This window comes from Gymnoscopelus microlampas (genome assembly GCF_963454915.1).
Source record: "Gymnoscopelus microlampas genome assembly, chromosome: 24".
NCBI classification, from domain to species: Eukaryota; Metazoa; Chordata; class Actinopteri; order Myctophiformes; family Myctophidae; genus Gymnoscopelus; species Gymnoscopelus microlampas.
Genome location: NC_139961.1, coordinates 6703044 through 6730299, shown reverse-complemented (window position 1 = coordinate 6730299; position 27256 = coordinate 6703044). Strand labels below are relative to the sequence as shown.

The following is a 27256-nucleotide window of genomic DNA, read 5'->3' as shown; positions in this document are numbered from 1 at the left end:
CAAAAATGCAGGGAGAAAAAAAAAGAAAAAAAGATACAGCAGTTTCTCCAAATACGCTAAGCAGCTAGTTAATGGTGGTGGAGATCTTTTGATCATGTGATCTCCTGGATCTGTTTTTCAAGGTTTTTAAAGAAGAAAAAAAAATGCCGTAACTTTTTTTGTAACATTTTTATTCTCTAGGCTATTAACGTTATATTATCGTAATAACATTCTTACTGCTTTGCCAAATATTTTGGGGGCCCATTTACTATGTCCTCACAGCCCACAAGTGGCCCCCCACCCCCTCCCGAGTACACAGCAGCACAGACCCTGGACTCTTTTAAGACATGGCCTAAAACCCTTTTTTATAATTAAGGAAGGCCTTTTTAAAGTCTTATGTAATTATTGTCAGCAATAATATTCTCTATGAAACTTTTTTTTCTTAATATTTTGTTTGATTCCGTTTTTTTACTCTGTAGCACACAGTGCAATGCCTAATACAATGCATTATCATTAACCATTAAAACCCCAGCCTCCTTACAGTGGGGAAAGCTTTCACAGAAAATAGCCGATCTACAAGATCAAAACGCGTCGCAACGCGACGCGTTTTGAGCTTGTAGATCGGCTATTTTCAGCGAAAGAAAAAAACAAACCCAAAAAAATACCCTAGTATCTAGCCCTGAGGGACTCCGGTTACCCATATGGGGTTTAAGTGGTTAATTCATAATTATGAATAATTAATAATAATAATTATTATTAGCTTATTTGTGTTCACTTGTATGCGGGCAGTCCAAAGAGCTGGGGCTGGAAGTCCTCCACGCTCCTCAGGGTCAGCGTGGCCTCCTTGGTGAGGCCGGGGTCCATCTCCTGGTCGGGGACCATCACCACCTGCATGCCCGCCGCCAGGCCGGCCTTCACGCCGTTGGGGGCGTCCTCGAACACCAGGCACTGCACAGAGAGGACCACAAGGTACATACGCCACGTTATGAATGCATTCATCCATTAAGATCATTAAGCTCATACTTTGGAGGTGGACTCTATTCTTTTAGAAACGCGTAAGATTATTTTGGGGATTTTGGCACCTACACTGTATATATACATATACAGATGTGCCACTTCAAAACTTCACATGTCCTGCCATCGCCAAGACAGTGAATTTTCAGGGGATTCCCAGGGCAATAAGAGGGACAAAGAAGGGCATTTAAAATGGTGAATTATTTTGATGATCACTGCTTTTATGATGCTAATTAATTTGAGCAACTGGTCAAATCACCTTTCGCCTCATAATGAGTCTGACACCACCTTCAACACACATTCTTTTGTTCTCATGTATATGGATGTCTGTTGAATGGAAAAATGGGGGGGTGTAGTGACAACTTCTTTTCAGGGGCAAAACAGTGCATTTTAAGGGCAGAAAAGGGAGGAAAAACATGCATTTTCAGGTAACTTTCAGGGAAAGAACAGTAACGTGTGAAGTTTTGAAGTGGCACATCTGTATATTCAAAGATTTTCACATATTTTCACGAGCTATGAGCTTGTAGATCTGCTATTTTTGAATAGCCAAACATAGCCCATGTTAGCTTGTCATCCAATCAGATGAAGGCTGATGGGAGGAGTGTGGCTGAGCGTTGAGGAACCAGACCCTGGCTGCCATGACTGCCGGCCTGGACTCTCACTCACTCTCACACACTCACACTGGACTCTCACTCACTCTCACACACTCACTCACACACTCACACACTCACACTCACACTCACACTCACTCTCTCTCTCTCTCTCTCTCTCTCTCTCTCTCTCTCTCTCTCTCTCTCTCTCTCTCTCTCTCTCAATGCTCCATTTGTCACATAATCCCCAAAAGGCCACAACCTGGACTTGTCTCCAGTGTACAGTCAGTGATTGACAAATCCCCCCCCCGTGCGGTGCTGTGGCCCCCCATGTTGTCACTATACCGAGTCGACGCCCACTGGGAACAGGTTGACCTTCTACCCCGAATAGATCAGAAGTCATGTGTTCACCTATAGAGATGCCGCGATCCGATTAACAGATCAGATATCGGCCCGATAACAGCTAAAGAATGGAGATCGGATCGGATCGGAACGCAGCGAAAATGTCAACATTAGATAATAATAAACTTTATTTATATAGCACCTTTCATGACATAAATGCAGCTCAAAGTGCTTTACAGAGCAACAAAAACATTTAAATACAACATTTTAGACAGTATAGAGACTATTATGTTCCGCATCAGATCGGGATTAATCGGATCGGATCTGTTTTGATGCTGCCTGATCGGAATCGGATGGCAAAAACCTTGATCGCAGCACCTCTATTCACCTATAAGAATCTAAATATTCTTTATTGTCACATGACATATTTAGAGGTGTAAAACAGTGGGTGAAATGTGGTTTCACCGGGGAAGAAGAAATCAAATAAAGACAACAAGGTATCTACTATTTACACATACATATCCATCTGTACAGTATGTACATGAGCTTTAGACGTACGGTGCGTGAGCATAGCAGCTGGTATATATTGTTCATGATATAGGAATTAACCCATTAAGACCTGAGTCCGATTCTACAAATGCCTTCAAAATCAGCAGTCCTCAAACTTGTTCGTTCCAAGGACCCCCAAATGATATGTATTTGGCCGCGGACCCCACATCTGAAAATGTTTTTCAAAAATGTTCGAAAATAGCAAATATATAAGCTTGCAGACGCTCTGTGAGCTTGTATATCTGCTATTTTTTGAGAACCACTGTTCTAAACCACCGTTCTAAATCCTAAGATGTTTCTGAAAAGACTTCCACAGCCTCTGTGGATATAGCTTTAAAGCACAGCTCAAGACCTATTTCTTCACTCTTGCCTTTAGTTGATTTTTAAATCTCTGTGTTGCTATTCATGTCCTCACTGTTTTGCCTGATTCGCTGCTTTTTTTTTGCTATTACTTAAATGTTTTGTGCTTTTCTTTTTCTTGCTTTATTGTTAAATGATGTGTACTTTTTCTGTAAAGCACTTTATTCTCGCTGTGTAAAGCACTTAAAGCAGCATTTCATGCTTTATCATGAAAAGGTGCTATACAAATAAAGTTTATTATAATTGGAAAGACTTATGTTGCTGTGTGTTTGTGTGTGTGTGTGAGAGAGAGAGAGAGAGAGAGAGAGAGAGAGAGAGAGAGAGAGAGAGAGAGAGAGAGAGAGAGAGAGAGTGAGTGAGTGAGTGAGTGAGTGAGTGAGTGAGTGAGTGAGTGAGTGAGTGAGTGAGTGAGTGAGTGAGTGAGTGAGTGAGTGAGTGCGAGAGAGAGAGAGAGAGAGAGAGAGAGAGAGAGAGAGAGAGAGAGAGAGAGAGAGAGAGAGAGAGAGAGAGAGAGAGAGAGAGAGAGAGAGAGAGAGTGTGTGTGTGTGTGTGTGTGTGTGTGTGTGTGTGTGTGTGTGTGTACAGACAGAGAGACAGACAGGCAGGCAGGCAGGCAGGCAGGCAGGCAGGCAGACAGACAGACAGACAGACAGACAGACAGACAGACAGACAGACAGACAGACAGACAGACAGACAGACAGACAGACAGACAGACAGACAGACACACACACACATCTATACATTAGATATATACATAAAATCTAAAATGTCACAGATGATTGCCTGGTTTTAATTGGTTAAGGTGCAAGAAGAGTATCAGTGTGCTGTACACGAGATTAAGGTGCAGAGTATCAGCGAGTGTCAAGTTCAACCACATGGTCCACAAAAAGGTCAGTTTTACTGGTATAAAAGATCCACAGGCCAGCCTGGTGATGATACATGGTGTTAACCTATAATTAACATTCCACAAGTTCCGTACAGAAACGTGTGAACCCATATTTAACGGTTCAGTAGTTATATATGCACAGCAATGTGTTAACCTATGATTATGATTAATAGCTCAAAAATGATGTGCTGCGTGTTAATGTGTTTTAATCACCATTCTTGACCTTGACATTTCACCATAATGTTGAGACCGCGTTGTGTGTCAGCTGTTACGTTAACCCATTAAGACCTGGAACGCATCTGTGTCACTTTTTCATTTGAGCTAAAAAGCCACATTTTAAACTTTGGCTATTTTGAAAAATCGTGAAAATGTGTGCAAATCTTTGAATATACATTTTTTTTAAGCAAACATTTTTAACTCAAATCTTTGCTTCTGGGGGTCCCAGGAACAAAATATTTTGAGATGGGGGTCCACGGCCAAATATATATAATGTTGGGGGTCCTTGACATGAAAAAAGTTTGAGAACCTCTGATTATAGCAAAACATTCTTTTTCCAAAAACGAATTAAAATATATAAATTCAAAGATTTTCAGGAATGTTCACGTTTTTTTTTTTAAATAGCAGATCTACAAGCTCATAGCGCGGCACTATTTTTGAACAGCCAAAGAAATCTAAAGAGACACAGATGCGTTCCTGGTCTTAACGCGTTAAGAGGGGTCTTCAACGTTTTTTCTCAGGCCAAGGACCCCTTAGCTGAGAGAGAGATGAAGCAGGGACCCCCCTCACTATATGTTGTATAAAAGTATGTTGCAGATTAAACCTTTTCATATATTTCATAGATTGCTTCATAGACTTGATTGCCAATAGAGAGTCTGCCAAAGACGTCTTTTGACTTTTTTAAATCAGAAGCCCAGACCGCCAAAGATGTCTTTGGACGCCCGTTGTGTTTTGTTTTTCCACTAGAGGGCGCTCTCCGCTACCTTGGAGTCACCATTTGAGTCCCAGTGAACCAATGAAGCAGCAAATCACGTGATCGCAAAAAAAAAAAAACAGCCAATTCACTTCCATGTTAAAGGATTTTGAAAAATCTATTTGTTTCTGCTTTCTGTAAAAAACACCAACTCATTTATCTGGCTATATCTATGACACGGATTATCGCGGCGGCACACATTTTTTTTCTCCCCGTCTACCAGACAACTCTACGTCTTTTAAAGTGATCGGCCGGTGGATCGTTGTGAAGGATAACGGTCTATGATTTTTCAAAGGTTAGTGCACACACTTGGTGGCAGTGGCAGATATAGACAATGTTTTTCTGTGCCAGTGAATGAGTTTTTTCAGACAGTTAACCACTTAAACCCTCAATGCTTGTACTTGGTTTACTCCATTTTCCCTCTACACCAAAGTTCTTTAACTATACAATAAAATATGGTTAAAGTGATTGTGACACTATATTAACTCATTTTGCCGGGGACCCCCTGGAACTCCTCCAAGGACCCCTGGGGGTCCCCAGACCCCACTTTGAGAACCAATGCACTTTGATCGATTGATTGATTGAATACTTTACTTAGAAAGACATGGTAAAAGTACATGGAAGTACAATTCACAATACAAGGTCCTCTAAACTGGAACGCTCATAAAAGCACTTGGCTTATTTAAAATGAGATCCCCCGTGCTAGGCCCTGTTGAAGACCCCTGCGTTGAGACATCTAACGTACGACATTCCACAGCCTTGTGTTGTTGTTATGTGATGTGAGTGAAGACGATACAGGAGGGCACGGTAGCGTACACACAGAGTGACAAACAGTGGAGGCGGTTCACACCATTACACCACACACACCCCCCCTGGGCCTGGGGATAATGGAGTGACACGGAGAGAGAGTGTCAGAGCGCCACGGTGCTTCTGGCCTTACAGCCGGGTGGGTTTTTTTTGTACCTCGGATCACAGCAGGGGGTGGAGGGGTGGGGGGGTGGGGGGGGGGGGGAGTTGTGTTATAGCTTGTGACATGTAGTGAAGCCTGAACAAAAAGAAAAGCACACGCTCACCATACAATATTCAACCAGCAGCAGCAGCAGCAGCGTGGGGAGAGAATGGGTTTACTGACTGACACTCCACAACTGAACTGACACATTCCCTCAGAGAGGAGGGGGGGGGGGGGGGGGGGGGGGGGGGGGGGCAGAGATGTTGATACACACATTCAGTACATCTGCTTCTGACCTGTAAGAGTGTCACTTTTTAACCCATTGAGACCTGAAGCCGTTTCTACATGTCTCCTAAATCTCAACAGTATTCTGAAAAACGTACGTTTCTATATCAAATGGTGCTCAATCTTTTTCATGTCAAGGACCCCCAAAATTATATGTATTTGGCTGCGGACCCCCATCAAAATATTTTGATCCAGGGACCCCCCAGAAGCAAAGATTTGAGTTAAAAATGTCCGCTTTAAAAATATATATATATTCAGAAGATTTGCACACATTTTCACGATTTTTCAAAAATAGCAGATCTACAAGCTCGTAGCGCGGCACTCGGTGCCGCGCTATGAGCTTGTAGATCTGCTATTTTTGAATAGCCCAAAGTGAAAAATAATGCTTTTTAGCTCAAATCTAAAAATGACACAGTTCCAGGTCTTAATGGGTTAACTACTGCAACTTGCGTACACACATTTGTACACTCTGAGAGTGTACAAATGGAACCAAAATTTGGTTACAACATTTGGTTCCATTTGTACACTCTCAGAGTTATGGTAGTCCTTGAAATAAATAAAAGTATAACGTTTGAGAAGGACCGGTACTGTACTTGTATAGCAGACCCAAAGTCTAAATACCAGCTCTGACAGTGTGATGAAGAAGCCGGTTCCACAATGGTGGATCCCAGTTCCTACGGTTCCACGATCCCAAGCCTATAGCTGTAGATACGCTACAGCTTTTGTTTGTTTTTGTAATGAAAACGTATGTGTTTCCCTGGCAACAAAAGGGTGAACGAATAACAACAAAACAAACCAACACCAGCCTAGAGATGTTGACTTGGACACAAAGAAAGTCTGAAAAAAACACTGGTCTACCGTATGTGACTGTCCAGTGTCCACAATGACTCAAATCACACAACACAGTGTGTGTGTGTGTGTGTGTGTGTGTGTGTGTGCGTGTGCGTGTGCGTGTGCGTGTGCGTGTGTGGATGCGTGCCTCAGTGGTGCAAAGTAACTAAGAACATTTACTCAAGTACAATTGTGACTGTGAGGTATACTTTTACTTTACTGGAGTATTTCTAATTGTCTATGCTTTTACTTCTACTCCACTATACATCTCAGAGGCAAATATTGTACTACTCCACTACAATTATTTGAAAACTTTAGTTACTGGTTACTTTGCAGATATAAATCACAGGTTAACCACTTTAGCCCTATTTTATACCTAGGCTATTTAGAAATAGCCGATCTACAAGCTCACAACGCGTCGCGATGCGACGCGTTGTGAGCTTGTAGATCTGCTGTTCTCAAACATTTTAGTGCATTTACTTTTGGTACTTTAAGTACATTCTGACACCAATACTTTTGTACTTTTACTAACTAAATTTAGAATTCCGGATTTTTTACTTGTAACAGAGTACTTCTACATTGCAGTATCAATACTCTACTTTTACTTAAAGTAAAACATTTGAGTACTTTTTCCCACCACTGGCGTGCGTGCGTGTGTGACTGTACACGGTATACGTGCGCGTGAGGCCCTTTTGTAATGCAATGAGTTCCCATCACCTTCCATGTCATTCCTGGGGCATCGCGCCCGTCCCTTGGTTACGCCATGCTATGTGGTGACAAACATCTAACCCAAATGCCAGGCGCCATACCACCTATTTCTGCAGTAACTACTGAGCCTACCTGTGTGCCCCCGTGCACCACAATAAGTCCTGAAAGGATCTTTCTCCTAAACTTTAACCTATTAACACCTGAAGCCGATTCTACACGTCCCCAAAATCCCAACAGTTTTCTGAAAAAAACGTATGTTTCTATGTCAGTGGTGTTCAATCTTTTTCATGTCAAGGACCCCCCAAAATGATATGTATTTGGCCGCGGACCCCCATCTCAGTGCCGCGCTGCGAGCTATGAGATCTGCTATTTTTGAATAAACAAATAGTAAAACAACGCTTTTTTTTTGCTCAAATCAAAAAATAACACGGATGCGTTCCAGGTCTTAATGGGTTAATAACATATTTTTCAGAGTCACTGAACATAGTTGAAAGTGCGGTCGCATTTTGCATGATGATGAAACCCGGTGAAACGTTTTTGCCCGGGGGCGAGCATGGCCCCGGTCTATTTATCCACGGAATCAGACATGCCCATGATGTGTGGTGACTTAACTCCTTGAACATCTTAAAAGTAGAATCCTCTGTCTGCTCCCCCCGGCCCCTCCTTTCTCTGTCAATATACCTTACGATTCTACTGAGCTTTAATGTCTCGGCCAGGCCAAAAGGCATGTTTGTCCGTCTGTCTGTGTGTGTGTGTGTGTGTGTGTGTGTGTGTGTGTGTGTGTGTGTGTGTGTGTGTGTGTGTGTGTGTGTGTGTGTGTGTGTGTGTGTGTGTGTGTGTGTGTGTGTGTGTGTGTGTGTGTGTGTGTCCGTCCGTGTGTGTCTCGCCCGTCTGTGGACTGTTGGCTTGATCGCAGCGAAACTGTGCACACACACTCCCTGGATGCCAATTCAGAACCTCTGACACAAATGTTTCACATGGGCCTGTTATAGCGCCACAAGGACGCCTCTTTTTTACAAAACAAAATGTTTTGGCAGTACTCCCACAGATTTTGTCCAAACATCACGCAAATCGGTACACAGTATCTCTATAGTCATTAAACAAAACGGGTCTTTCAGATTTTTCATATTCCATCCTGATTGGGTAAGAATGGCTTCCAAAGTTTGCCTCAGATAATGAACACAGTGTGTGATTTTCGTGACATTTCGCACACACATTCTCACTAGGCCGAGGAAGAAATGCCACTTGAAAATGCTCAAATAAGCCTCATGGTGGCGCTATAACAGGCCAATTCGTCTTATTACCTATAATTGCACCAACTTGTGTAAAACTTTGTACAGTATGTGCACTCCCTAGAGGCCAAGTAATCCAAAATGGACGTCAAACTACATCTCCCAGCAGGTATTAATTGGTCCATGAATCAAGTACAAGATCCATTCCACTCTGAAATGTACAGTGGTGGAAAAAGTACTCAAATTCTTTACTTAAGTAAAAGTACCAATACTGCAATATAGAAATACTCTGTTACAAGTAAAAGTCCAGAATAAAAAATGTACTTGAGTAAAAGTACAAAAGTATTGGCATCAAAATGTACTTAAAGTACCAAAAGTAAAAGTACTAAGATATTTGAAAATAGCAGATCTACAAGCTCACAACGCGTCGCGATGCGACGCATTGTGAGCTTGTAGATCTGCTATTTTCAAATAGCCTAGGTATAAAATAGGGCCAAAATGGTTAATGTATGTTTGATAATGTAATCATTTATATCTGAAAAGTAACTAAAGTTTTCAAATAATTGTAGTGGAGTAAAAGTACAATATTTGCCTCTGAGATGTAGTGGAGTAGAAGTAAAAGTATTGGAAATTTGACATACTCAAGTAAAGTACAAATACCTCAAAATTATACTTAAGTACAGTACTTGAGTAAATGTAATTAGTTACTTTCCACCACTGGAAATGTATTGTAGAGTAGAAAAGGATGTTGCACGTTAGGCTCACTGGTCAGAGGTAATATAATACAGGGATTTCCACCCGACAGAGACGATATGATAAGAATGACACCGTTTGTAATGTAAGATCAGCTTTTACATGGAGTATTGCATATCGATGCTGTCAGGGCCGAAACCTCCTATCTCCAAATGTCACATGTTTTACGTTTCATTTTCTTCCCCGTAAATTAAAGCAATTCCTCATACAAGAGTGTCAGACAAACGGTAGTGAAAATAGCACTTCTACAAGCACACAACGCCTCACGATGTGAGGCCACCAGCTTCGAATGCCATCGATGCATTGAATGGGACATTATCACGTTTTATCAGACCATTGAATGGGCTACAGTAGTAGGGCGACGTTCTAACCTACCCGCCATTTTATCAGACCATTCATTGGGCGTAATCAGGAGATACTGACCTACCCAGAGGCAGAGCAGTCCCCACAACATGATTTATGATTCTGTGCCACTATTTTAAATACGTTTTTGGGACGGTGTAACCGCCCCCTATAAGTGAGGTTTGGACACTGACCAATCCTGCACCGTGATTGGCCAATAGTCTACAACGCAGTCTACAACGCTAACCCTGCCACAGTCAATGCAAATCTATACTTTTGCAAAGTCAGCCAATCACATTACAGCTAGTGTCATCACCACTTGCTGTAATGTGATTGGCTGACTTCGCAAATTCAGGACTGTGATTGGCTAGCGAAACACATGACACATGTGCAGCCCTATGAATAGCAGTAACACATTTATGTTTTTTAAGTGAGTCATGTTGTGATGACCACACACCACCCACTTCCAATGGGTGTGATTTTTTTAAATAAAATAATGCAAAAGGAAACGGTTTTGGACAGGTTTCCATCCGACATTGACAATAATTTGACTGCAGATGTAGAGGCCCACAATTTGCCCTTACACCATTACAACAATACTGTTCACTTCCCCCCCAAAAAAAACACTATCCAGCCAGGATTGAATTCTATATAAAGGTCCAAATGGAATTTATGTAAAAGATATATATATTTTTTGTGTCAGTGATAAGAGGCATATTTTCATATCCATTGTGTGTGAATCACATTATGTAGCTACAGTTCACGCTGCCATTTCCATAAACATTTTGAATGTTTCCCCAAACCTCTCAGCCAGTTCTTATTCCCGTGGGTTCGATGCTGTGTAGTCCGTGGAGTGGATCTTATCGGTTTCATTCTGTTAACCCATTAAGACCGGGAACACATCCGTGTGTCCTTTCTAGATGCCTTTGAGCTATTCCAAAAAAATAGCAGATATACAAGCTCATAGCGCGGCACTCGGTGCCGCGCTATGAGCTTGTATATCTGCTATTTTTTTGGAACTTGTGCTTGTATATCTGCTATTTTTTTGGAACTTGTAGATCTGCTATTTATTTTTTTAAATCCTGAAAATGTGTGCAAATCTTTGTATATGTATATATATTTTTTAAAGTGACCTTTTTCTGTGCTTCTGGGGGTCCCTGGAACTAAATATTTTTAGATGGGGGTCCGCGGCCAAATACATATCATTTTGGGGGGTCCTTGACATGGAAAGGTTGGAGCACCACTGATACAGCAACATACTGTTAGGATTTAGAAAACATTTCTACCCCCATCTCAAAATGTTTTGTTCCAGGGACCCCCCCAGAAACAAAGATTTGAGTAAAAAATGTTATATATATAAAAAATATATATATTCAAAGATTTGCACAAATGTTCATGATTTGTCAAAAACAGCAGATCTACAAGCTCATAGCGTGTCACTTTGTGCCACGCTATGAGCTTGTATATCAGCTATTTTTGAATATCACACCCCCCCCCCCACTTTGCTTTCAAAATATAAATAAATATTCATTGATTTGCACAGATGTTCATGATTTTTTGTCAAAAACAACAGATCTACAAGCTAATAGCGCCTCACTTTGTGCCGCGCTATGAGCTTGTAGATCTGCTATTTTTGTAATGTACTATATATATATATATATATATATATATATATATATATAGCTAAATAAAATCTAAAATGACACAGATGCTCTCCCGGACTGAGCGTGTTAAAAGAAAGAGGCAACTCATTTTCATTCTGTCTAAATGCAAATCCAATGTGTTCCGGTTGTGTAAGCCGGCCTATAGCTATACTACAGAGTACAGCGCTCCCAACACAGCAGAGACACAGCCGTGCTGTGTGTGTGTGTGTGTGTGTGTGTGTGTGTGTGTGTGTGTGTGTGTGTGCTGTCAACTGTACTGGAGTGGTGTCTGTATAGTATGAAGGAGAAAAAAAAAAAAAAATCACATCCTTTGTTGATTGTTATGTACAGTAAAGTATACAGGCCCCACATCTCATGTCTTAACAGGCGTCACTGTGTCTCTCTCTCTCGTATGAAGACTCATTATACATAGTGGTGTTTAGGATACACTTCATTGCGTCTGTAATGCATTATTCAGCTGTAGCGTCATAAAACAAACACGTTAACTAACCCTTTAAGACCTGAAGCCGATTCTACAAATGGCTTCTAAATACCAACAGTTTTCTGAAAAAAAAACTATGTTTCTATATCAGTGATGCTCAAACCTTTTCATGTCTAGGACCCCCCAAAATGATACGTATTTGGCCGCCGACCCCCATCTCAACATATTTAGTTCTAGGGACCCCCAGAAGCAAAAACAGATTTGCTTTAAACGATATGTATTCAAAGATTTGCACACATTTTCACGATTTTTCAAAAAATAGCAGATCTACAAGCTCGTACTCGCACTCGGTGCCGCGCTATGAGCTTGTAGATCTGCTATTTTTGAATAGCCCAAAGTGTAAAATAAAGTTTTTTTTTGCTCAAATCAAGAAGTGACACAGATGCGTTCCGGGTCTTAAAGGGTTAATGCAAAGTGTAGTGTATCGCTAACATTTACTTCTGGCAGTTTGTCTGTTGGGACATGTTCACTGACTACGCGGAGATTAGCGACAGCAGTGATGTGAATTGTGTCTTTCTATTTTTTGTCGTTGATGGAAATGGGTTGATATGAAACACTATGCTGTAGATTCTTTTACGTTTTGTGTCCAAAGCACACCAAAGGACAAGTCAATGTGTCAAGGCACACCTAGGTTCATTTCCATGCAAAACATGGAAACGATGACGCTCAAACAATTGCTATTAGAAGCCTACAATAATAATGGTTATTGAATTTCTATGCTATGCAGTGATATGCAATATTCATATTATATACTGTGCATGTATTTGAGTATACGTGTATGGTTATTAGACATTATTGGACACACACTAGTTAGTTAGTATTGCTTCATAACTGTCTCGCTTGAAATGCTATATTAACCCATTGAGACCTGAAGCCGATTCTACACGTCTCCTAAATCTCAACAGTTCTCTGAAAAAACATATGTTTCTATATCAGTGGTGCTCAATCTTTTTCACGTCAAGGACCCCCAAAATTATATGTATTTGGCCGCAGTCCCCCATCAAAATATTTTGTTCCAGGGACCCCCCAGAAGCAAAGATTTGAGCTAAAAATGTTCGCTTTTTATTCAAATATTTGCACACATTTTCACGATTTTTCAAAAATAGCAGATCTACAAGCTCGTAGCGCGGCACTCGGTGCCGCGCTACGAGCTTGTAGATCTGCTATTTTTGAATAGCCCAAAGTGTAAAATAATGCCTTTTAGCTCAAATCAAAAAAATGACACAGTTCCAGGTCTTAATGGGTTAAGAATGATGAAACATGATGACACATAATGACATCTGGACAATTTAGACACACTTGCGTCTGAAAGGTCTGTGATTCAAACAGAGACGGACAGACTGGATGAATTAGGACTGCACCATGAATGTTGATGATGGAGGCCTATTGAAACACGGTAAGAATAGCTTTGATTCTGTCTGCCCGATAGGGAATGAGAAGATGGTAATATAAGCAAAGGACCCAGGAACTACATGAGAGCTAATTCTGCCGCCTGATTCGTGCGCGTGCTAAATTAGACCTAGGATGTTGTAACCTGGACTTCATGACTGAATACATAGTGAACATGCGGACTGGTCTGTCATCCTCGCTCCTCAAGAGATTGCACCTCATGATAATGATAATCCATATGTTTTTGCATGCATTGCAATGATAATGTGTGTGTGTGTGTGTGTGGGTGTGTGTGTTTTAACCCATTGAGACCTGAAGCAGATTCTACATGTCTCCTAAATATCAACGATATTCTGAAAAACGTATGTTTCTATATCAGTGGTGCTCAATCTTTTTCATGTCAAGGACCCCCAAAATTATATGTATTTGGCCGCGGACCCCCATCAAAATATTTTGTTCCAGGGACCCCCCAGAAGCAAAGATTTGAGTTAAAAATGTTCGCTTTAAAAACATATATATTCAGAAGATTTGCACACATTTTCACGAATTTTCAAAAATAGCAGATCTACAAGCTCGTAGTGCGGCACTCGGTGCCGCGCTATCATAAGAATTATTTGGGCTATTCAAAAATAGCAGATCTGCTATGAGCTTGTAGATCTGCTATTTTTTTTAAATCTTCAACGTGTTTGTGCAAAACTTTGCTTCTGGGGATTCTACAAATGTCTTCCAAATCCTAACAGTTATTTAAAAACAAACTATGTTGCTATAATCAGTGGTTCTCAAACTTTTTTCATGTCAAGGACCCCCGAAATTATATATATTTGGCCGCGGACCCCCATCTCAAAATATGCTCTTCCAGGGACCCCCCAGAAGCAAGTTAAAAATGTTTTTAAAATGTATATATGAAAAGTTTTGCAAAAAAAAAAATCACGATTTTCGAAAATAGCAGATCTACAAGCTCGTAGCGCGGCACTCGGTGCCGCACTACGAGCTTGTAGATCTGCTATTTTTGAATAGCCAAAGACAACTAAAAAGGACACACAGACGCGTTCCCGGTCGTAAAGGGTTCAAATAAATGAAAACTGTAATACTGTAATAATTGATGAATTCAAATGAGTCCAAATATAAAAAGTTTATCATGGAACACTTCCACTATGGAAAGGAGATGGAGAAGTTCCGGTCTGTCAAGGAAAGTTGAGCGACATGCATGGGAGCTGTCTGTCCATGGTGGATATAAGCGGGACAGTTGAGTGATTTTCTGACACAGCCAAGAGAGAAACAGGGAGAAAAAGAATAAGTTCTCCATTTATTTGTTTGGGGAGGATAGTTTAGGATGAATCCATTACAGCAGCAAAGTGAGATGGAGTCTATTCAAATGTTTCAAAGTAAAGCTGTAACTCCTCTCAACCTTTCTTTAAAATCACTCTGTCTCTCTATCTACAAACTGAACCGTTTAATTTTAGACCCTCCAGAAAAATGTGTTTATGCGATCGCAGAATTTACCGCATAATCAGCAAAATGGCGCATAATTATGCGGAGGTAACGTTTTTTCAAAAAGGCCGCATCGCATCGCATAATATGTGCATCGCATCACATAATACACACATTGCATCGCATAATATGCGATCCGCATCGCATATGTCCGCATATTTCGCAACTTTTAACATATTTCGCAACTTCCCACAATTTCACCGCATAAAATTGCAAAAAAAAATGCATATTTCGTCGCAAAATCAAGGATTTTAGCCCGCATAATCAAGAGTTTTAGCCCGCATAATCAAGGATTTTTGCCCGCGTTTTTCTGCAGTGGTTTTCAACCGTTGTCATGCCAAGGACCCCTAAATTGATTGAATACATTTGCATTTTTAAAAAAATGCAAAATTCTAAAAAAATCTTCAAAAACATTCAAGATTTTTTCGAAATGTTCAAAAGTAGCAGACCTATAAGCTATTGGCTATTAAAAAATAGCAGATCTACAAGCTCGCAGCATGTCACTTCGTGCCGCGCTGCGAGCTTGTAGATCTGCTATTTTTTAATAGCCAACGTATACAATATGGATAAAGGGGTGAAAATGTATAAACACCTTTTGCTGGGGACCCCCTGGAACCCCCTCAAGGACCACTGGTGTTCCTCAGACCACTGGTTGAAAACCACTGGTTTACGGCATGTGATGAAACATTCTGTCGACACATCACGAACACACAAAACTTAAAACATTTTTATTCAAAGCTATAGCTAGCGAAGATAAAAACATACGCGCCGTGTTTCGAGCTTGTGGATCTGCAACTTTTGATGCGTTTGTGTACCGCTTACGTATTGTAGTGTATCACTAACATTTACTTGTGGTAGTTTGTCTGTTGTGAAATGTTCAATGAATGACTACACAGTGATTAGCGACAACAGTGATGTGAACTGTGTGTTTTTTTGTTTTTTTGGATGGAAATAGGATGACATGAAACACTAGGCCGCATATTTACTTTTCTGTTACTTTTCAGGATTCAAATAAAAAAATAGCAAAAGCAACAGATCTACGGCCTCAGGTTTTAACCCATTAAAGGACAACTTGGGTTTTTCACAACCAAGGTTTATATTTTAGCTTGTAATTAAAGTAAATAAAAGATGAGTGTATTTTTATTTATTTACTGCTTTCTATAATTTTAGCAATTTTAGTGATATTTTTTACAGTGGGCGGGGGCATTCTGTCCGGTGGCTAAATATGTCTTTTACACAATCCCATGTGTCCCATGGTCTTTGATGGCCAGATGTGAGTTATTGGGGGCTAGAAGAGCTACTGTAATTAATAATAAAGAAAACGCAGAGTTATTGTGTAAAAAAAAATACATATTTAGCGAACGGACAGAATGCCCCCGCCCACTGTAAAAAAATAAATTGCGAAAACTATAGAAAGCTGTAAATGAAAAAAAAAATACACTCATCTTTTATTTACTTTAATTACAAGCTAAAATATAAACCATGGTTGTGAAAAAACAGTTTCCAGTTGCCTTAAAGTTGTCCTTTAAGGCATTAAGAATGTTCGGTTTAAAAACATATTTCAAAGATTTGCACACATTTGCTCGATTTTTCATAAATAGCAGATCTACAAGCTCATAGCGCGGCACTCGGTGCCGCGCTATGAGCTTGTAGATCTGCTATTTAATGGGTTATGTAAATACATTGGAGTACTTCTTCCACCAATGAAAAAAAAGAAAAGAAGACAGTAGGAAAGTCTGTGTTTGTTTCCAACCCTAACATTCAGGTGGAACATTGAAGCTCTAGTGCTCTTGAAACCCTCATTGAAAGCTGTGGGGTTACTAAGCCTTTTTAAAGAGGAGGGGAGGGGGGGGGGGCTCACTACAATAACAGCGGAACTACATGAAGAGCATCGCCACAAAAGAGCCTCCCGTTAATTCCCTTGATTGGGGAGCAATTAAAAACTGTGTAATTACCCAGTGAGCTGAGCGAAATGACCCTTTAATCTGCTTCCAATGTGCCGCATTGTAACGGATGAAAAATAAGACCGAGATGCATTGGCGTCAGCGTTGCCATGTCTGCTTATCATAAGCGACTTTGGCCTAGTTTGTATCCAAAGTCGCTTGTGAATATTGGTTGTTTCCTGACGTTGTTTAAACCAGTGGTTCTCGAACATTTTCATGTCAAGGACCCCCATGTTTGTCCGCGAAGGGAAGGGTCTTCGCATTGTGTTTATGTTTGAGCACCCGACACATGCTCATATGATGTGTTTCAAGAACCATTAGTTGAGAGTTAAAGGAGTAGTTCACCCAAAAAAAATGACTTATTTTCTATCAATTACAAACCCCCAGCCTCAGATCCGCAGATAAGGCCCTCCTGTGGACCCCCACCCCCCAGCTCATCTCAAAGGGTGGAAGGGTTTTTGCAGTCCGGGACCCTTAAGCTTTGGAACGCCCTACCTGTTGACCTAAGACGTGCAAAATCAGTGTCATCTTTTAAAACTCTTCTGAAAACCCATCTCTAATATGCTAAGGCCGTTTCTTACATTTTTTCGGCCACTTTTGTTTTATTTTGAGTATATCTGTATGGGTTTAATGTACATTTTTGTGCCACTTGTTTTATTCTCTGATCGTCTATAGCAGGGGTCTCAACCTTCAGCAGGGACCCCCTCTATATTGTATAAAATTGTGTTTCAGATAAACGTTTGCTGCTTTTTTCCCTCTACAACTATAACTCTTTGCCAAAAATAGCCGATCTACAAGCTCACAACGCCTCGCGTTGCGAGGCGTTGTGAGCTTGTAGATCGGCTATTTTTGGCTAAAGTTCTCATCAGAAAAAGGATGCTAGGGTCCAAGTGGTTAATGTAAAAAAATATAAAAGAATTCATGGAGATTGTGTAGTTTTTGTTGAATTCCTATGCCAACAATGTTGGTTGGAGACTCAAACTGGAGTCTCCATGAAATCAATGCTATATGGGGTGTGTAATTGATATAAAATAAGTCATTTTTTCGGTGAACTACTCCTTTAAGACCATCATGTCTGACGCTGTTGAGGATGAAAAGTGGATGAAGACGCAAGACGGACAAAATCCACTCAAAACCCAAAACATACACGAGCTATAATAATGGATGGCAGATGGAGAATTATTTATTTGGTGTAATGGACAGCATCCTCTCAAAACTCAGAAACGTCTGCACATGGATGGATATGATGGCGTGTGATGGATGAACTGCACTCACAACCCATCTGTTGTTGCTCTTTTATATCTCAGTTCCACCACTGCTGGTATATAGGCAAACATTGGCTAATCTGTATGTTTCTAGTCTGGAAGTTAACCCGTTCAGTCCGGGAACGCATCTGTGTAATTTTAGATGTCTTTAGCTATTCAAAAATAGCAGATATACAAGGCACCGAGTGCCGCGCTATATATGAGCTTGTATATCTGCTATTTTTTAATAGCCAAAAGAAATTAAAATGACACAGACGTGTTCCAGGTCTTAATGGGTTAACCCTCTGACAGAGTGCTTAGCCTCACGCCCAGTCTTACTAAAAAGATTAAACTGTTTGCTATAAGATAATAGCACAACAGGGGATGTTGTCACGACGTCAAAGTAAATGCTAAATGGACCTAAACATTTATATAGCGCTTTTTACAGTCAGAGCCTTAGAGTGGCCATAGAGAGAGAGAGAAAAGAATATAATTAAAACGTCAGAACAAGTTATATCTGGTTGTGTGCACGCAATAGCATTTAGAGCCCTCCATATACAGTAACGCATGGCCTCAATATAGTTTTTGTTTTGTTTTTGTGGTCACTCCAGGGCACCATACAAACGCACATTCAACAATTCTCTCACACACACACACACACGCACGCGCGCGCGCGCACACACACACACACACACACACACACACACACACACACACACACACACACACACACACACACACACACACACACACACACACACACACACACACACACACACACACACACACACACACACACACACACACACACACACACACACACACACACACACACACGGGGGGCGGGGGGATGAGTGCTGCAGGGATAAAGTACCTGTCCAGTGCCTAGAAGTTCAAGTTCGTACCTGGTTTGGTCGAGCGTCTATACCAGGGGTGCCCACACTTTTCCAAAAAGTAACAGTCCCAGCCACCTACAGATGTTTGAGGTTTCGCCATAGACGGATTTCCGCGCGACGTCATCACAGAGCGGAATGCACCATCTGCGCATGCTCGGGGGAAACTAATTGTTGCGCCGTTCACTCTGTTGTTATGTTCGGGAGTTAGATAGCCATAATTCTGCTATTATAGGCATAATAGGCATAATGCTGCTATTATATACAAACAGATGCAACTTCCGACAAATCATTTTTATTGAGTAAACAAGGTATTACAAACTGCATAATTTAATCTACTTTCATTAAACCCGGTGAAGATCATTTATTTTATGAATGGACATTTGACCAGAGCTGCTGCAGGTAATGGCGCCCTCTATAGGCTACCCCCGGCTCTGCGCGGTCATATCCTCTCATGTTTACTAACAGGAAACCTGTCTATAGAGTAATTGTTTTACGACAGGCTTGAGAAAAAGGTTTAAATCGCGTGTGCCATGTTTTCCCATTGCAGCCGAATCGGGAGCAGTACCGGCACCTGCCGTAGGAGGTTCTTCCGGGTCTTTCCGGCAGAATCTCAAACATCTGTAGGTGTCTCAGACGACCTTTACTTTTTGGATACGATGTTTTGCGAAAAAGGTGATCTTCACTGCGTTTGGACGGACTCTACGTCTGCCGGGACCAGCGGGTAAAGCGGGACCTCATCTCGGCGCTATCGTGGAGAGTGAGGTTCCACGGGGCTATAGTGCCAATGGAGTGTAGTAGATGTAACCCTTTGAGACCGGGAACGCGTCTGTGTCATTTTTGTTTTCTTAGGCTATTCAAAACTAGCAGATATACAAGCTCATAGCGCGGCACCGAGTGCCGCGCTATGAGCTTGTAGATCTGCTATTTTTGAAAAATCATGAACATTTTTGCAAATATATTTTATTTTTATTTTTTTGCGGACATTTGTAACTCAAATCTTTGCTTCTGCGGGTCCCTGGAACTAAATGTTTTTTTGCAAATGTTCGCTTTAAAAAAAAATACATATATATTCAAAGTTTTTGCACGAATAATCACACATTTTAAGAAAATAGCACCGAGTGCCGCTCTACGAGCTTGTAGATCTGCTTATTGAACAGCCCAAAGAAATCTAAACATGACAGAGATTCTTTCCCGGTCTTAATGGGTTAAACAAAAAAAAAAGGCGTGGCCTGCTTCCCTAACGAGGTGCAGCAGGAGGAGCCAGCTCTCACAGAGCAGCACAGCCTCGGAGCAAACGGCAGCTGCAGCGCACAGCATGAACAACACCGTCACTGTCAGGCACGAATCTTGTACCTCCATTTCAACTATTTTATGTTTTTTTCCTAAATTAATGCCCTACTTCGTCACAATACAGCTGTCACACAAAAGCAGCTAAAAGAGCTGCATTTATATTTTAACGCATTAAGTCCTGAGGCCGATTCTACGAATGCCTTCTAAATCAGCAGTTATCAAACTTTTGTGCGTGCCAAAGACCCCCGCAATTACATTATTTGGCTAACACGATATATATTGTTTATAAAGAGACTTGTATATGTCCCCCCTCCCTTTCCTTTCTTTTCTTTTTTCTTTCTTCATTCTGGTTGTCTTTTCTTTTTTACTTTTCTTATTCTTCTTTTGTTGCTTATAAAAACAACAAAACAAAGTTGCAAAAAAATTAAAATAATTCAACACTGTTTTAAACACTTTTTTTTGAGTGGTGCCAACCACTCCTACATTTGACGTTGTCCCTGTGTCCGTATGTCCGTCCGTCCGTATGTCCGTCCGTATGTTTGAGCACGGCTGATTGGTCAAGCTTCACGTGTCACGTGACAACACATTGTTGCTGATTGTTGCGGATGCAACCAGTTACACTTTCAAAGGCAACACTCTTTTCACACTGGGTGTGATTTTTTTTTTAAGTTCAAAAATAGCAGATGTACAAGCTCTCAGTGTGATTTTTGAGAACCACTGTGCTAAATCCTAAGAGTTTTCAGAAAAAAACGTATGTTATCCACACATTTCCTAGGGTGTTGTGGTTATCACTTCCTGTCGATTTGATCCCTGATCTAATCGACAGGAAGTGATGCCCACCACCCACTAGGAAACTTGTGGATAAAACGAAAAATGACACGGATGTATTCCCAGTTTTAATGGGTTAAGTGGAAGTGGGAGTGGTGAAGTAGGTGTGGGTTCCAGTGTTGATTTCGTCGACTAAAACTATGATGAAAAATGCTCGTCGACTACCTTTTTTCACTGACGAAAACTAAATAAAAACTAAATAAAACTAAGCTTTGATGACTAAAACTAAGACTAAATATATTGACAATTTCGTCAACAAATAAAAACTAGACTAAAAATGTTAGTGAGGGAGGTCATTTTATATTTGGTTGCACTCGGGTGTTGCACTCTGAAAATAGCAGATCTACAAGCTCACAACGCGTCGCGCTGCGATGCGTTGTGAGCTTGTAGATCGGCTATTTTCAGCATGCAACCAAGTGTAAAATCAGGTATTACGACGCCATCAAGGCACCGCCAAGGCGCCAACATACATTTTAGTCGACTAAATCAACTGTAGATTTAGTCGACTATAATTTTATGATATTTAGTCGACTAAAACTAGACAAAAACTAAAACATTTCAGATGACTAAAATATGACTAAAACTACATGGGATTGTATTCAAAAGACTATGACTAAAACTAAATCAAAATTTGCTGACAAAATCAACACTGGTGGGTTCTACACATATTTAACTAATGAAACCAGTATTAACAAGAGGTTGTGGCTAAATAATAACTACATTGGATAAATTGCCCCCCCCCCATTTTCTGAAAAGTCACGGTTTTGAACATAACGGGGTTTCCAAACGACAGAGACCATATACTGTAGAAGAATTAGGTCACACTGTACAGTATATATGTATAGGATATAGTGTATAAGGGTTGACAGTACATTTATGAAGCCCTCGTTAGCCTGCACTTCATGCATTTGTCCAACGTCGTAGCAATTACATACTCTTTCCCCGCACAACTTTTCTCGATGTTTTCTTTTTTTACCCGTTAAGACCCGAGGCCGATTCTACAAATACCTTCTAAATCAGTATTTCTCAACCTTTCTTTCGTATTAAAAAATGATTCAACATTTTTTACATTTAACCACTTAAACTTTCACTAGTAACATCAGATCGACAAGCTCACAATGCAACACGCAACACGCCACGTTGTGAGCTTGTCGATCTTCTCTGATGCTGGGGTTGAAGTGGTTAAACATTACACAAAAATAAATCAAAAATGTTCAAAAATAGCAGATGTACAAGCTTGTACATCTGCTATTTTTGAATAGCCAACGCTAAAATCTAAAATGACATAATGACGCTTTCCCGGTTTTAATGTGTGTAACTTTCAAATGCCTGTCGTTAGACAGACATGTCAACACGGAGAATAAAACACATTTATTTTGTATTATCCGTTTCTTTAGTAAATGCCCACAAAAACACTCTGTTGGGTTAACCCATTGAGACCTGGAACTGTCTCATTTTTAGATTTGAGCTAAAAAGCATTATTTTACACTTTGGGCTATTCAAAAATAGCAGATATACAAGCTTGTATATCTGCTATTTTTGAAAAATCGTGAAAATGTGTGCAAATCTTTGAATATGTATATTTTTAAAGCGAACATTTTTAACTCAAATCGTTGCTTCTGGGGGGTCCCTGGAACAAAATATTGTGATGGGGGTCCGCGGCCAAATACATATAATTTTAGGGGTCCTTGACATGAAAAAGATTGAGCACCACTGATATAGAAACATACGTTTTTTCAGAATACTGTTGAGATTCAGGAGACGCGTAGAATCGGCTTCAGGTCTCAATGGGTTAATACAATGCCTGCTTTCATTCATCAAAGTGACAAGAGAGCAACGAGAGGTTGTTGTTTGTTTTTTTTTTTCGCAGCTTAGACATGATTACTCGAGTGCATTCCGGTGTAATTGTGTTTACGTCGACACGTAAGGTATACCGTTTCTGACGCGCACAAAGCCATCCGCTAATATGAGACGTGCCGCCTGTCACCGGATGAAAGCGGTCGTTAGGCCGGTACCGGCGACAGCTGTGGTTGTCCGACGTACTTACGTAACGCGGTCAGTGGAGAGACATAAAACCATGATTTATTGGTGGCTGTAATTGCGTGGCATATACTGTATTGTATTATGTTGAGAAAGACATGGGCCAAACATGGGACGCTCCACACGTCCCACACTCTTCTCCCTCCTGGCTACCAAACTGTGGAGCGAACTCCCCATTGCAGTTACAACTGTAGACTCACTCCCAATGTTCCACCTTAATCTGTAGACTCACCTCTTCAGACTCTACCTCATCCCCCTAGCATTCACCTCTTCAGAACAAAACAATTGAAAAATAGTAGATCTACAAGCTCACAGTGTGGCAAAAAGTGCTGAGCTGTGAGCTTGTAGATCTGCTATTTCTGAATAGCCAACGTATACATAAATATATATAGATAAAGTGGTTAAAATGAGTGTGATGCTATGTTAACTACTTTTGCTGGGGACCCCCTGGAACCCCCCCAAGGACCCCCCCGGACCCCACTTTGAGAACCAATGTTGTATAGTGTTGCAGAAACCGTGTCTCTATTAATCATATTTTTATGTTTTTCTTTTTGATAAATCCATGTGCTATATTTCATGCTTTGTCGTATGACAGCAATGGTGGAACAAATACACACATTCTTTACTTAAGTAGAAATACTCTGTTACAAGTAAAAGTCCAGAATTCCAAATTTACTTGAGTAAAAGTACAAAAGTATTGGCATCAACATGTACTTAAAGTACCAAAAGTAAAAGTAGTAAAATATTTGAAAATAGCCGATCTACAAGCTCACATGTGTGCGTGCGTTGTGAGCTTGTAGATAGGCTGGTATAAAATAGGGCTAAAGTGGTTAATGTATGTTTTATAATGTAATAATTCATATCTGAAAACTAACTACTAACTAAAGTTTTATAATAAATGTAGTGGAGTAAAAGTACAATATTTGACTCAGTTTTAGTGGAATAGAAGTAAAAGTATTGTAAATTGGAAATACTCAAGAAAAGTAGAAATACCTCAAAATTGTACTTAAGTACAGTACTTAAGCAAATGTACTTAGTACTTTCCACCACTGTATGACAGTGTCGTGCAAACGTATAGCAAAAAATAGCCTCTTTTTTTTTGTAATTCAGGAAACTATATGGAAAACAATTAGCAGAGATAGTGTCATATTTTATTGCCATTCATTTGAACTAGCCTGCAGGTTCAACCCCATGCTGACATTCATCAAACACTGTGGATCCTCTAACATTTATCAAACACATTACTTTGTTTCATAATGTAGCTTCTGGGGAAAAAATAATTCAGAGCACATTTTCAGAAATTCGAGTAATTGGAAGAACTGAATGCATTTGAGCACAGGTCAATTCACTCATTATTATTACACCACTGTAGTTCTATTTAAACCAGGGGTCTTCAACGTTTTCAGCCCAAGGACCCCCCTACCTGAGAGAGGGATGAAGCAGGGACCCCCTCTATATTGTATACAATTGAGTTTCAGATTAAACTTTTTTTGTTTACTTGGTCTGCTCTTTTTTCCGTCTACACCTATACCTCTTTGCCCAAAAATATCAGATCTACAAGCTCACAACGCCTCGCGCTGCGAGGCGTTGTGAGCTTGTAGATCTGCTATGTTTTGGCTAAAGTTCTCTTCAGAATAGGGATGCTAGGGTTCAAGTTAAGGAAAAAAATAAAATATCACACAAAGATTTTGGTGGACCCCCTGTAGTAACTCTGAGGACCGCCCAGGGGTCCCGGACCCCCTTATGAAGACCCCTGATTTAAACAAATAGCTTTGCGGCGTGTTGTTAACATGTAGATTGGCTATTTGTTTAAATGTTTTTAAGGGCATCATAATTGCCTTGGCGGGTAGACTAGAATACGATGTATCTGCTGGGTCTTGAACTGAAACAGGTGGGATGCAATGATTACTATCACAATATAGAGTTTTAACTTTTTAACCAAAAACTCTCAATTCAAACTAATTTGAAGCAAATGTACTTAGTACTTTCCACCACTGTATGACAGTGTCGTGCAAACGTATAGCAAAAAATAGCCTATTTTTTTTTGTAATTCAGGAAACTATATGGAAAACAATTAGCAGAGATAGTGTCATATTTTATTGCCATTCATTTGAACTAGCCTGCAGGTTCAACCCCATGCTGACATTCATCAAACACTGTGGATCCTCTAACATTTATCAAACACATTACTTTGTTTCATAATGTAGCTTCTGGGGAAAAAAATAATTCAGAGCACATTTTCAGAAATTCGAGTAATTGGAAGAACTGAATGCATTTGAGCACAGGTCAATCACTCATTATTATTACACCACTGTGGTTCTATCATTCTGAAACCTGTTATTTGATACAGAAAAGTTGTCAGCGGTGGAAGAAGTACTCACATGTTTTTACTTAAAGGGATAGTTCACCCCCCCAAAAAAAAATGTTCCTATCGATTAATAAACTCACCCACTGCCAGACATTTTCGTGTTTTATAACCTTTTCAACTGGTCACAGAAAATGTAGATCCATAATGATCCATCGATCGATCCACCGTGTGCGGACACAGACAGGATCTGTGTCCGCCCCCCAGTGGATAAGAATTTCACCCGTGAGGTAACCTTTTTTGCCGCAGGCACGCTGAAGACACCTCCCCAACTGGCCACAGAACATTTATATGCATTATGATCGCTTGTAAGATGGTTGGTAAACACAAAAGGGGCCACTGTTCATCGCCCAGAGAAAACAAAATTAAACCAGAACTGTCGCTCCCTTTGCCACAAGCATTTACAGGAAACCAATAGACAGAGAGTGGATGGAGACGGAAATCTTCGGATGGAGTTGTTTCCGTATCCGTGTGAGTTACAGTGAAAGTGGTCACTCCGGATTATAGATCACAGCGTGATCTTTTATAAAACAATTAAAGCATAAACGGACTTCCCATCCGTGGCAATAAAAGAGCTAGTCACCTAATGGAGACTTGAATTCATGGATATAGATGTTTTTTTTCTCACATTCAAGACAATAATTTGATGACCAGCGGACGGTAGGCAGCGGTTCCGGTAGGATATACAAAGGAGACTCTTTGTGTCTCCTTCCGGAACCGCTGCCGGTCATCAAATTATTGTCTTAGGAATGAGACAAAAACAAAACAAATATCCATGAATTCAAGTCTCCATGGAGTGACTAATCCATAGAAAAAAAGTCATTTTGTGGGTGAACTATCCCTTTAAGCGAGCGGCCATGCACCATGAGATCGCATCAAAGAGCGACTTTTGGCAAACAGCTATCAGCTTGTTCATGTTTGGTACTTTATTTAGTGTGACTCAGACTCACTGCATGCCTACGGTATACTGTGATTTTTTTCCCTATTTACAAGTAAGACGCGCGAACGCTGGAAGCGAACGCAGCTCGAAAATATTGTGTGTGTGTGTGTGTGTGTGTGTGTGTGTGTGTGTGTGTGTGTGTGTGTGTGTGTGTGTGTTTTGACTGTAGCTGCACTCTGGCGCACTCTGTTGGCCGCACCCAGGCAGTGCACTGCACAAAGACACACACAGAGACACAACCCGAGCAGAGTTTCATAGTAGGCTTCGCCGCGCCTCCTTCCGCGTTCGCAATAAGACACATGCACTTTAGACTTTGAGGTGAAAGACAGATACACAGTTGAAGTTTTATTTTAAATCTGCCAAGGGTGTAGTTTAGACTCTTACAGGCCCCGGGTACAAAGCACAAGGAGCCAATCTGATATGAAAAACGTGTTTTTTTTTTTTCACAGCTTTGGACTAGCTGGTATCCTTTCACAAGCACATACAGACACATATTGAGCCGAGCAACACACAAGACCAAGGACGCAGGACAAAACAAAAACAGGTTACTAGTCGTGATACAAATAAAACAGCACATCAGTGTTGATTTTGACAGCAAATGTTGATACAATTTAAACCAGGGGTCTCCAACGTTTTCAGCCCAAGGGCCCCCCTACCTGAGAGAGGGATGAAGCAGGGACCCCCTCTATACTGTATAAAATCGAGTTTCAGATTAAACTTTTTTTGTTTACTTGGTCTGCTCTTTTTCCCCTCTACACCTATACCTCTTTAGCCAAAAAATATCAGATCTACAAGCTCACAACGCCTCGCAGCGCGAGGCGTTGTGATATTGTAGATCTGATATTTTTTGGCTAAAGTTCTCTTCAGAATAGGGATGCACGGGTTCAAGTTAAGG

At 40.6% G+C, this 27256-nt stretch overlaps 1 protein-coding gene across 1 annotated transcript in view; it reads right to left on the bottom strand.

Moving 5' to 3' along the window:
• Positions 1-620: 620 nt before the first annotated feature.
• pudp (pseudouridine 5'-phosphatase) overlaps positions 621-27256 on the bottom strand; it is a 61224-nt gene continuing 34588 nt past the window's right edge. Inside the window, exon 4 of the mRNA XM_084051161.1 lies at positions 621-927. Within this exon, the coding sequence (XP_083907287.1) occupies positions 751-927 (177 nt within the window). The 3' untranslated portion in view covers positions 621-750. The remainder of the gene's footprint in view (positions 928-27256) is intronic.